The following is a 13,647-nucleotide window of genomic DNA, read 5'->3' as shown; positions in this document are numbered from 1 at the left end:
CACTAGAAGCTAAAATGATGAAACTGAGGTTATCATACTTTGGACACATCATGCGAAGACATGATTCACTAGAAAAGACAATAATGCTTGGAAAAACAGAAGGGAATAGAAAAAGAGGAAGGCCAAACAAGAGATGGATTGATTCCATAAAGGAAGCCACAGACCTGAATTTACAAGATCTGAACAGGGTGGTTCATGACAGATGCTCTTGGAGGTCACTGATTCATAGGGTCGCCATAAGTAATCGACTTGAAGACACATAACAACAACAACAAGGGTAGTAAAATAGGACTATCCACAGACACAATACTGACTTTTATACTTGTGGGATTCCACATATGCAGAAAATATTTGTTGGAAATTAAACAAAAAAAGGCGGATTCCTATATGAAAATGGTTGAGGCTTCTTCAGTCAGACTAGGAGGGAAATCAAACTGCAGTAACTGGGCTCCCATTTTAAGCCCCTTTGCCACAAAGCTGTCTAGGAAGGAGAGATGGCTTGTAAGCACATAGTTCTCTAGGGCAAGCATCACAGTATGACATTAATATACCATGTTTAAGCAAATGTCTACCAGCCTGAAATTTGCCCCCATCCCATCAACAAGTAGAACAGACCACTCCTGCAGATAGGTTTAGTACAGACTACCACTGAAAACATATTGTGGCCATCCACACTGCAGTATGATAGCTAATAAGTATATGCATTTAGACTCTGCACAGTCAAAAGCGAGGACAGAGGTCTATATGCAAGTTTACAGTCTACAAGCTGCAACTACATAATACAGTCTGAGGCAATACCTACCAACTTTCTTTCTAATGGATATATGGCAACCCTAATGTTGCCATCTTTTCATCACCCTGCAATTCTGTCTCTGATCCATCATCTAACATTCCATTCCAACAGTCAACTATGAACACATCCATCTGACAAGGATTGGACATAACCATTGTCTCCTGGGAAGCACAGTATACTGAGGACAATTGACCAGGAAAGGAAGGGAAGAACTGACCTGTTTGGCCTCCTAAACCTCACAGCACGAATATCCAGTTCTTCCCCCTGCGCAAATACTGGATGCAATAAAATTAGGGACTCTGATCCCTCTGGGGTTATTTATTAAGACTAGAGGGAAAGGGTTTTTTCAGATCCTAATTAAACTTTCCACCCACTAATTGTTTTAAAGTAAAGTAAGGCTGGAGGTCACACATTATCTCCCAACTTTAGTTTAGGACTAGACAAGCAACATCCCGCTCCCTAAACCTCAACGGCTACAGCGGAATTGTGCTACAGTTCTAGACTTCTAAGATTCAGGGATGGGTAAACTAGGGATGGAGAATCTGTAACCCACCAGCCATTCTTTAACATCCCAACATCTCCGGCAGCATGGCCAATGGTTGTAATCCCAGTAACATCTGGAGGGCCATAGGTTTCCCATCCCTGCTACCTAAACTACTCAAATTTAGCCCAGGAGTTTAGCAATCTCATGCTACTATGTCAGACCTGAAAATAATCTCCCAACTGTTTATCTTTCTTCCCCATGGATTCATCACGTTCCTCCAAATTGTGAATTTCCAACTATTATTTCTTTCAAACTTTAGTATCCTGCCTTTCCACCACTTCAGCCTCCACCCCCAATGCAGCTTGCAATCACATAAACAATTAGATGGCAAAAAAACAAATAAAACCTAAACTAAAAACAAAAATGGTAAGAAAATCACACCTGCCAAACAATAACCCTAAAATCCCATCACCAAGATTAAAAAACAAATCAGGATCATTCAAAAGCTCCAAAGGCCTGAATGTATAGGTTTTTAGTACATGCCTAAAGGTCAGCAAGCAGAGGTAATTGACAGACGTGCCTGGGGAGAGCATTCCCGAAAGTTCACACCAGAACTAAATGGAGAGCTCCAGTACAAGACCTTAGAATGTGGGCAGATACATGCAGGAGCAGAAGATCTTGAAGGTACATTGGCAACCATTATAGGCAAAAAACATTACAGAATTGCATTCAGAAATAAAAGATAGCAGTCTATCCCAGTCTGTCCCTCTGTTGGAACTGCTTTTTAAGATGTTTTTAAAAAGATGTTTTTTAATATGTTTTAAAGATGTTTTGTTTCAATATATTTTAATGTTTTTTATGATGTTTTATAGTCTTTCAATGTTTTGTCTGCTGCCTTGGGCTCCTACTCAGAGGAAGGATATTATTATTATTACTACTACTACTATTATTATTGTTGTTGTTGTTGTTATTATTATTATTAATAGTTCTACAATACACCATCAATAACCTAGCTGCAGCATTTTGAATCACATGATTTTCTGAATGGTTTTCAACAGACAGCCCCATGTATAACTAGAGTAGTTTAACTTTGAGGTTACCAGGTTACCAAAGTGCAGATAACTATGGCAAGACAAAACAAGAGGTTGTGTTGTTGTAAAAAAAGGGGGGGGGAAGGAGGAAGAGCCACAGCACACAAACTAGTCAATAAAAAATGCTTTGGGCTATTGATTGCTCCTAAGTATTCATATCCAAAAGATTTAAAAACATTCCCAAGCTGTGGATCTAATCCTTTATAAGAAACACAATCTCATCCCTAATAGATTGCCTAATAAAACATCAATCAACTATGCCCTCCATTAGTGGAATCTCTGCCTTGTCTAGATTGATAAAAAGCAAAACTATCCTTGTTGGTCTACAAGGGAAAAAACACCCAAAATCTACAGTTGGGCTATATAAGAACCAACCAAAATGTCACAAAATGATGGCATGCTTTCAATTTCTACAGAACTCTTCATGAGGTAAGGTATTATACAAAGTAGGGGATTGGCGAGGTGGCACAAAAGTACAAGAAATAGCATGAGGTCAGCTTGAGATTCAGCTCCAAGATGGGGATTGAAGGCTGAGTAAGTACCTTCCAGCCCATTACTGATTCCAGGGACCAATTCACAACATCCATCAACTGAACATCAGGAACAACATGTTAAATGTTAGAGTGGTATGACAATGGAATCATTTACTTAGGAAGGTGGTGGGCTCTCCAACACAGGAGGCATTCAAGAGGCAGCTGGACAGCTACCTGTCAGGTATGCTTTAAGTTGAGTTTTCTGCATTCAGCAATAGGATGGACTTGATGGTCTTATAGGCCTCTTCCAACTCTTAATATTCTATGATTAATTACCATTACAAGTAATCCTATTATAATAATATATCAGCACTTTGATGATGCTGTTGGGAAATCTTACATGTCAATTTTACCATGTATTCCACTAATTTTTGCCCACTTCAGTAAAGTAGGATCAAAAGTATAAACAAGTTTTAAAAGATTACAGAAAAACGTAGTTTTGTATAACATGAAAGCATTAGGAGCAGTGATGTGGGATGGAAATTTTTTCAGTGCTTTATTTTTCTGGGGGGAAAATTCCTTTGCATAAGTTCATTAGTAATGATACCAACTGTAAATGAATATTAGGCAGTTTCAAACTTTTTAGCTTTGTTTACTAAATACAAGTAAAATAAACATGCTAAATTAGATCACTCTCTAGTCTAAGTTCTAGTCTAGGGCTTCAGAAAATTTTCCTGTGCAAATACAATAAACAGAACTGTGCACTGTGGCCACAGGAACTCACTTATTCATGCAGAGATGTTTGAGTGCAAAAAAGAACAAGTAGCAGAATAGCACATAACTCCTTTAAAAAAGTATATAATATATATGGTTCAAGCACAATCATCAAGATTTATCCTCAAACTACTCCACAAGTGCAAAACAATGCCTACCCAACTTTAGTATTTACAACCTAGCTTTCAAAGCACGGTGCACCCAGGCTGCATATAAGCAACACTGTTAACTCACTAATAGAAACATATTTATGCCTAAGACAAATACTGCATATTCAATGTGCATTTTCACTAAAAGTTTTTCATAATAATGAGGTATTCGTTTAAGGCTAGGTCTCATGTGATGTTCTCAGAAAGCAAACAATTGTTTAATAACTTATCTTCCCAAATATTGCTACATCACAATATCTCCATAAGATAATGTGAAAATCTAGAACCAAAGTACTTGAAACATAGAGCAGTGGTTGCCAAACTTATTTACCCATGGACCACTTGAAAATTGCTGAGAGTCTTGGTGGACAACTCAATGATTTCTCTGTGTGTTGTAGCAATTGTAATGCACTGTGCTAGATGGAAACAGTAGAGTAGGAAGGGGCCTATAAGGCCATCGAGTCCAACTCCCTGCTCAACCCCTATGATTTTTAATTGTATTTTTATAGACACACCACAGGTTTGGGAACCTCTGCATAATATACAACAATACAAGTACATTTCACTTTGTATTCAGAAACATGAATTGGAGAGTATATTTTTTTCTTCAGTCCTTCCAACAACAACTCACACCGCTCATTATTACCTTTTATAAAATAGACTGACTTAAGTCATCCTTAGAGTAAGCCTAAAGTCAACTGGAAATGACCAACCCAAGCACCACTGATTTCAACACATCTACGCTAAACATAATTTAAGTCTGGATCCAACCCATCATGTTTGCACAAAAGATACTCAACAATTTGTTACAAACATGCATTGTCACTTCTGTACTCAAATAACACTAATTCAAAAGCAATATTCTCCTGTCAAGGTCACACAGTGATGCAGGGCAGGTAATTTTCCCAGGAATTTTTTCCAGTGCTTTAGTTTTCCATAAAAAAAAATCCATTTCATAAATTCTTTAGTAACAATTAATGGATGCCAATTGCAAGTACAAAATTAGGCAGCCTTGGTAGTTTTAAAGTTTACAGCTTTGTTTTCTAAACACAAGTAAAATAAAGATGCCCTACAGAGTGCTGTAATGCAACATTATAATGTTTTCCAATGCACACTGAAAATTTACTGATACAGATGATTCACTTAATTTGCAAAGAAAAAAAATCCAATTCAATTTTTTTCTGGAAAACCAAGATCACAGAGCCAAAATATGTGTGGTGTTTGTCACATAGTTTGCCCTAAGGTGCAAGCTTTCTCTTTCACAAACTGCTAGTGCAGCAGATATGATCCAGATCAGAAATTTGATGGGGTAGGGAGCCTTTAACACTCTGCTCCTCACTGAAATCCCAATCCGGATTGGGGGGGCTGCATTGGAAAAAAAAATTCAAATCACTTTGATAGGAGCATTTCCACCCCTCTAATGGCCAGGCTGGATCATGACTGCAGTCAGAGGCAAAGGGTTAAAGTCCCCATAATCCCCACTCTGGATCAGTCCCTACACTGGCAATTTATGAAAAACCCTGCACTTCTTGGTAAACTATGTGATAAATGTCACATGTAATTTGGCCCTCAAAGTCATCTGCACTTCTGCCATCCCCTACATCCTATGGCTCTTACAAAGCTATCACTTCCATGTAGGAAAACCACATGAATCTGTATTTATACTGTCAAAAAACAGAGATCCCACAACATGTACACATAGTGAAACAAACATATATTCACTGTTGCTGGATTTGGTTTATGTGCTGGGTCCATGATATACCTGTGGGAAATTCATCCTTACTGAAGCACCAACTCGTTTCCCTTCTAAATACTGTATTACAGTCAAACAGATAATTATATTTGAATTCATTACCATGGGGTGGCCTTTAAAATTTTATGTACAGCTATCTTTGAGGACAAATTCACTGAGTGAATTTTATCAACATCTGTTAGTCATGATAACCAAAACAGGATCTCCATGTTCAGACTTCTTGTATCTCTGATTAGCTGATAGTGGCGGGATGGCCTTCACCAACACACTCCCCTTTCCAGAAGCACCTAGTTGGCCACCACAGAATGCTGAACGAGATGAACCTTGCCCTGAACCAACAAGCGGAGTTTTATATTCCATTCCTCCCTGCATCTCATCTCAGGAAATATCTCCCCCTATATTCATACTTCAGGGCCAGTTCACACTAATGTTTTTGCTGCTAGAACACATTAAACATATAGGGAGAGAGTTGTGCATCTTCAGACCACAGTTGGCATGCTCTGGAGTGCTACAGTTAGCTGAATCTCCCTATAGCATGTCTACCAAACATCCCGAAGAACTGGGGATGTACTACATATGCTGCAAATACCATTGCAACCTACGATGTAAATTGACCATCACATTATAGATCCCTCAACCCCAATTTAGTTCCAGCCAGCTTTTCTTTTCTTCTCTACCCTCACCTTTAAAGCCATTTCTATAATCATTCTAGTCCAATGTCTTCCATACTATGGTCTTCAAGCCTCAAGAATCTTCAGCATGTGCAAAGCTTAGGTTTTGTCCAGTTTGGTTTCTGTCAATGCTGATTTTTCCTATCTCCATTATTTTGTATCCTATTGCTCTTAAATTATAAATAATGACTGCAATACAGTTGTCTCTCTTGAATTCTTGTGATGACGAAAACTCCCAATTTAAATATAAAACTTACACATCAATGAAATTTAAGTTGCATTAAGCTGTACAATTAAGTTGTTGCATTCATCAACAAAACCTAATGGTAAGTGCTTGCCACAAACAATATAGCCAGGTTGAAATGACTTTTTGGTCTAAGCATGGTACTGCTAATAATTTCACAGTATTTAAGAATTGCCTGGGTCCTACGTATCCAATATCCCACCTCCTGTTCTATATCTCATCATAATACTCAGTTCAATTGACATTATTTTGATTATTCCATCCATGTGTCAAATCTAAATAGCAAGAATACATTGAGAAAAATTATCACTGACTACCTAGAGTCTGGTTCTTCCTTTCCGTAGACCAGTGTTTCCCAAACTTTTTATTTTTGTTGTTGTTGCTGGACTACAACTCCCATCAGCCCCAGCCAGCATGGCTAATGGTCTGGAATTATGGGAACTGATGTCCAACAAAAAATAAATAAAAAAGTTTGGGAAACACTGCCCTAGACAATCAAAGCCTGAACATGATTTCGATGTGCTGAATCTTTTTACTTTGGCTGTCATATGATGGCTAGTATTTGTATTTAAAGTGATGTGTGAGTGTTTTAACACACACTTTGTCTTATCTAGTATACCAACTGTTGGAATATAAACTGCCCTAAACCTAGGAAACAGCATATGATGAGAATAAAGGAACCCCAGCCACTGATGTTAATTATTAGAGCAAGTCCAGGTTCTCTAGTCAGCTAGTTTGTTAATTAGGAGGTTAGATATCAACCTGGTTCTTTATTTATTTAGGATGCTTTTGCCCCATGTTTTAATTTTTCAGGAAAGTTTCCAAGGCAGCTTCCAATTAAAAACACAAAAGAAATCATAATACACATCAAAGTTACCAAGAGCAGAATACAGCAAAAGCATCTTAAAGTAGAATTAAAACAATCAAATTGCACAGCAGTACTGTTCCATAACAGTTGCAAAAGCACAGTATGTGTAACAAAATCACAGATGAAGACAAAGCCAGACACACATTTCAGGGGAGGATGTTGCACAGCAAGGGAATCACCACCAAGAAGACCTTATCCAGGGGTGCCACCCATCTCATCTCCAAAGGTGGGCCACCCAAAGAAGGGCCTCTGAAGATTGCAATGATCAGGCAATTTCATATGGATGTAAACGGTCTTTGAATACTACTCTTTTCTATTGCCTTGTTTCTCCTCCCCACAACAAACCCAACAAACAGAACACAAACAATTATCCTGCAACGAAAGTGAAAACATCCACAAACCACAACATAATTCATGAAGGCTTTTTTCTTCCACAAAATATAATGCATATTATATTGATATTTGTTTTGTTTTAATTCTGAGTATTGTCAAAACAATAGCATGCCTACTTAATGACAGCCCAAAATTTAGGTATTTTGAGCCTCATACAATTCAAACATATACAGAAGAATCTCTTCAGAACATCTATCCTCACAAACAAACTATTCCATTTACTTAAAATCCCAGTATGTTTAAAACACACTAAGATATTTTGGAGAAACCATTAATTCCAAAATCTAAAAGAAAAAAACATCCTTAAAAGGAACATTGCTTGGGTCACCTAGTAAGGCAATTCATTGGTCAACAGCTTCGTTGAGCTTTTCGAGATAGATGGAGAATATTTAATTCCAGGTCAATCAACCCATAGTTTTTGCTTAAGCTTCAAGAAAAAAGGTGCACAGAATCTCCTAACATGAAAAAAATGGTGATGTCATTGATAAAAAGTCCACACAAATAGATTCAGGTGAAAAGACGAAAGGAAGTCACACTCACTGACTTCATCCAGTTCCTTGGATGAACGCTTGACTTAGAACTTTAGGAATGCCTTTAGATAATGATTGTGATGTGCAAGACTCCGGCACTATGCTTTACTTCTTCATCTTCTGTAACCTTCTTTGAACTATTAAATTAATCCAAGAGAGCTATATACAGTTAGGATGATACATTTGATCTGTTGTTTCTCCAAGCAAGTTCTTTTCCAGTAAGGAAGCAACCACTGGTCCTGTCAAGTTGCTTTTGTAAGAGTTGCAAAGAACTCTCTCCAACAATATTATCTTCAACACTAAATAAAAACTATTTCTCATAAAACTCGATATTCCATATTTTTCAGTCATAAACAGCAAAGTCTTCCATGGGAAAGAAAAGCTTAGACACACTTTCCAGGAGTTTTATTTCTAAAACGTCCAGTAATCAACATTTATATTCCTCTGATAGTTTTTTGTAGTTCCAAAAATACCATGGAGAAGCGAGCCATAAATCTTTACACCATTTTTAACATTTAGACCCAATGCAACACCACTGCATTCCGATTCTCAAGGATAAAAACAGCAAAGCCCAAGAAAGAGTGCTTGGTCTGCTTGCTTCATTTAACACTGTACATTAGCGATTCCCAACTAATCATTGCAGAATTCAATACAGGACCAGACAGTATTGCAGCTGTATCTGAACAAGACATTTATCCTACTTAAATGAGGTATCTGTTCAACCCTTTACAGACATAACCAGACTCAGCTGCCTTTCACCTGAAACTTGGCATGTAGGACAAAGAGTATCAAGCAATTCTGGCATTTCTAAACAATGTTTTTGTGTCAGTCAAGAGGCAGTCTATTTGTAAAAGAAGCAGAGTGCATAATAAGATCTTATTTTCTCTTACACTTTAAAATAAAGACAAGATATTTGAAAAGGAAGCTTTCACACCAACAACCTTACTCATGGGCTTGGTCAACTTACTTCACATAGGTAGGTATGCCAAACCCTGGTTAGGTCCTAACACCAATCAGCTGGCATATGTTTATGCTTTAATGTCCTAAGCACTCTTCTAGCCCATTTAGTCAGTGTGGCTAAGAGACATCTGTGTCTATGGCCTAATGAACATAAGCGAGTGATACAGTGAGGACCACCCCAATGGATAAGATCCTCATTAACTGCTGGACAATCCAGAGGGAACCACTGAGTGTAGTCAACTGCCTTGGTCTCCACATCCATTAAGTAAGTAAAATCCATTATGTAAGTGGCTCCTAGGAGGCAGGCTCAAGAATCCCCAACATCAGCCACAAGGCATTGGGTTAACTTTCCCAATAGTATTCTAACAGGAAAATGTTACTTCAAGTATATAACAAAGACAAAATTCAATTAAAGGGTTGTGTAAGACTAATTTATTGAACCTGGTCATATAGTTCTTTTCTTTCTCCCAGGTTTCGTCCAAGATTTAGTTTGGCTTTGACTCCAAAGACAGATTAAATCTCTGTAACCATTAACTATGATTTACCCATCCTTACAATAGAAAGCTTACAACTGTTAGTTTACTGGTTCAAAAACTTTATTTGTCCAACTCACACAAAACAAACGTGTATGGGCTTTTAAAATTATTTTTTATCTAATCCCCATTCATAAAAAGTTCCTCCTAGTGCATTGGAAAGGCATTTAACAGTGCAATCTTATTCATGTTTCCTCAAAAGGAAGTCCTACTGTGTTCAGTGGGGCTTACTCCCTAGTAAGTGTATTTAGAATTGCAGTCTAAGTTTCATACGCTTTTTCAGTATATCCCAATAGTTCTTAAAGTTCCAAAGTGAAATAAATAGTAATCTAAAAATACCAAACACACACAAAATATTCATTTGCCTAAGAGACAAGAAAACTATTGTCTCTTCAGTGAATGCATATTTATCAAATAGATTAGAATTGTTCCCAAATAATTATTGTTCTAGAGCCCTAATACATGCACACAAAACCAGGAAGTTGCATTGAAGAGAAATTCCAATATCCATACACATACTAGGGATGTGAAAACTCGGAATTCAAAGTTAAAGTGGTTACCTCCTTCCCAGGCAAAGCTAAACTCCAATCCACACCACTGGATCACTTAGCTAGCTCCCAAGGCCAGTAGCAAGGATGAAGTCTCTAAGGACTGACTTTCAACCTCCCCCCCATTATTCGTTTTTTAAAACTTGCTCTTTCTGCTAAAAAAAATGTTGAGACATATCAGTATGAATGTTTCATACTGTGGCATCAACTCAGCTTGCTTGCTGAGAAGCTGAGATGTCAATGCAGTTTCAAAAGTGGATCCAAGGAAAGAAAGAAACCCTTCCTCATGCCCGTCCTAAAGGGGGCACGGCTTTTGCACACATTTTTGCACACTACCCAAAGAGCCCACTTTGGGTGCAAGAGAGTCTTATCAAGTCGCGGATGTCGGCTCTAGAAACCCACCGTCCGGAACCCACCGACCCACCCTCCCCCCTTCTTTCCTCGTGGAGTCCAAATGGTGTGTGCTGGCGAGACTGGAGAGGGTAAGGGGTGGTTGTAGAGTTGGCGAGTGGGGCGGGTATGAAGAGAGAAGAGAAAGCGCAAGCCAATGGTAACACTTTACCGTCTCCTCCTTTCAGTCATATTTCCGTCCTCCTCTAGCGAAACTGGGGGAGGGCAGAAAGGCAAGCTCGCAATTTGGAAGCACGCACACACACACAGGGCCCCGCCAAGGAAAGGAAGAAGCAGAGAGAGACAGAGAGAGAAAAGAAACAGAAGGTTTTAGTATTAACAAGAGAAGGGGGGTTGGAGTAAGGAAGGCGGGGACGACGGGGGGGGGAAGAAGAGAAGCACAGGGGCTGTTACCTCGTAGAGTTCCTCGGAAGCCATGCTGAGGCGCCCGCCTGGCCGCCTGCCTCCCAAGGTGGAGTTGGGTGCTGGTTTGGAGATACTTTTGTCTCAGTTGGTGTCTGGTGTGGCCTCTTCTCTTCTCTCTTCCCTTCTTTTCCTCCTCCTCCTGCTTCTTTTTCTCTCCGCGTGGGTATGCCACGACGCTCCTCTTTCTAAATGCCCGTGTGGTGCTGGTGGTGCCTCTGCCGTCCTCCTCCGCTAGTGGTGGTGGTGGCGGTGGCGGTGCTTGTGCGCAGAGCAAGCTGCGCAACGGGGCTCGCTCACTCACTCTCTCGCTCACACTCGCACTCACTCTCGCACACTTTGCTCGCGAGGCGCGGGAGAAGGAGGAGAAGAGGAGGGGGGCGGAGGAGCCAGCTGCAGCAGCGGCGACGACTCCCCGCACCCGCCGCCGCTGCCACCTCCACCACTCGGTGTCCCTTTCCGTCCCTCGCTCCGGCGGCCGGCTGGCTAAGTCTCCCACTAGGATCGCTAATCGAGCGCAGAGAGAGCGCCACACACCAGGGCTCTAGCCTCGCCTAGCGCCATCCTCTTCCTCCTCCGCCCCCTCCCCTTCTTTGATCGCCCATTGTCTTCTCAGCTGAGCGGCGGCGCGAGGGGGCGGCGGGGATTGGGCCAATGGTCGCCGGGAGGAAGGGGGAGGAGCGACGAGAGGGGAGGGGGAAAAGGAGGAGCAGCAGGAGGGAGAAAGTGGTGATGGTATGTGGGAAGGGGGGCGGTGTGCCATATGCTTCGTCGGAGGAAGTGGTGTTGGCAGCCATAAAGGAAGAGCTGGAGCCACTTTTTGAGGAGATTGGGGCTCCCCAAGCCCCTGGAAATGGCTTCACCACCACTCATGCTGTGCTGAGGGGGGCAACAGAACCTCCCTACAGCCCCCAACCTCAAGGAAGCAGACACACAGCATGTCATATCACTCCACTTTCTCTGCTCAACCCCATAGCCATCCCAACTTTGATGCCCTTCATCCATTTAAGCTTCACACTACACTTTGGTGCACTTACTTAGCAACTTCACCTCCCATCTATTCTCTTTCTGCTCAACCTTCCCAAACTTGTTTATCCAACTTTCATCCCCTCTGCTTTATCTCTGCCATCTCAAACTCATTCCCTCCAAATGATGCTCTAGTTTAGCCATCTAAGATGTTCATCCCTTCCATCTACTCATTTGCCTATCCTTTTTACATTTTACTTCCATTTACCTCCATTTCCATCTGTGTTGGTCCATCCACTTTTTTCTTTCCACCAGTTCATTTTCAACCCATCAACCATTGTCCTCTCCACTTCCACATGTCAACTACAATTGTATCTCTTCATCTACTGATATCCCCACCCATCTATATGCCCTACATCCATAAAATCTAGTTGGATTTTATCCATTCCCACTGCCATTCCCATCCACCTACAATCTACCAACACAGTTTTATACCTATCATACACACTCATTTTCTCCCCCTTCTGTATATTCCATTGTCTCCCTTTGTTCAACAATCCAACATTTCAACATCCATTATTTTTAATCTCTTACAAGCCCCCCATTCTTTCCTGGTGTTACCTACCCATTTTCTAAACCATTCTGTTTAACTAGTCTCTAAAACACTAACTTGTTCATCTCTTCCTTACATGTATCTTCTACTTAGCTTTCCACTCATTTTTACCTTTGCACCTATTTTTAATCCTGTTATTGCTTAGTATCCCAATATCTTCTATTGTCCATCCACTCCATCTGCCACCCATAAGAACATAAGAAGAGCCTGCTGGATCAGGCCAGTGGCCCATCTAGTCCACCATCCTGTTCTCAGTGGCCAACCAGGTGCCTGGGGGAAGCCCACAAGCAGGACCCGAGTGCAAGAACACTCTCCCCTCCTGAGGCTTCCGGCAACTGGTTTTCAGAAGCATGCTGCCTCTGACTAGGGTGGCAGAGCATAGCCATCACAGCTAGTAGCCATTGATAGCCCTGTCCTCCATGAATTTGTCTAATCTTCTTTTAAAGCCATTCAAGCTGGTGGCCATTACTGCGTCTTGTGGGAGCAAATTCCATAGTTTAACTATGCACTGAGTAAAGAAGTACTTCCTTTTGTCTGTCCTGAATCTTCCAACATTCAGCTTCTTTGAATGTCCACGGGTTCTAGTATTATGAGAGAGGGAGCAAAACTTTTCTCTGTCCACTTTCTCAATGCCATGCATAATTTTATACACTTCCATCATGTCTCCTCTGACCCACCTTTTCTCTAAACTAAAAAGCCCCAAATGCTGCAACCTTTCCTCATAAGAGAGTCTCTCCATCCCCTTGATCATTCTGATTGTCCTCTTCTGAACCTTTTCCAACTCTATAATATCCTTTTTGAGATGAGGCGACCAGAACTGTACACAGTATTCCAAATGCGGCTGCACCATAGATTATACAATGGCATGATATCGGCTGTTTTATTTTCAATACCTTTCCTAATTATTCCTAGCATGGAATTTGCCTTTTTCACAGCTGCTGCACATTGGGTCGACATTTTCATCGTGCTGTCCGCCACAACCCCGGTCGGT

General features: G+C 40.6%; 1 protein-coding gene across 1 annotated transcript in view; it reads right to left on the bottom strand.

Annotated features, from left to right (window-relative positions):
• Positions 1-11,709, bottom strand: part of CDYL (chromodomain Y like) — a 157,942-nt gene extending 146,233 nt beyond the window's left edge. Inside the window, exon 1 of the mRNA XM_061591156.1 lies at positions 11,069-11,709. Within this exon, the coding sequence (XP_061447140.1) occupies positions 11,069-11,092 (24 nt within the window). The 5' untranslated portion in view covers positions 11,093-11,709. The remainder of the gene's footprint in view (positions 1-11,068) is intronic.
• Between the last annotated feature and the right edge of the window lie 1,938 nt (positions 11,710-13,647).

The sequence above is a fragment of the Rhineura floridana genome, chromosome 1, assembly GCF_030035675.1.
Source record: "Rhineura floridana isolate rRhiFlo1 chromosome 1, rRhiFlo1.hap2, whole genome shotgun sequence".
Classification (NCBI taxonomy): domain Eukaryota; kingdom Metazoa; phylum Chordata; class Lepidosauria; order Squamata; family Rhineuridae; genus Rhineura; species Rhineura floridana.
This window is presented reverse-complemented; position numbering and strand designations above follow the sequence as displayed.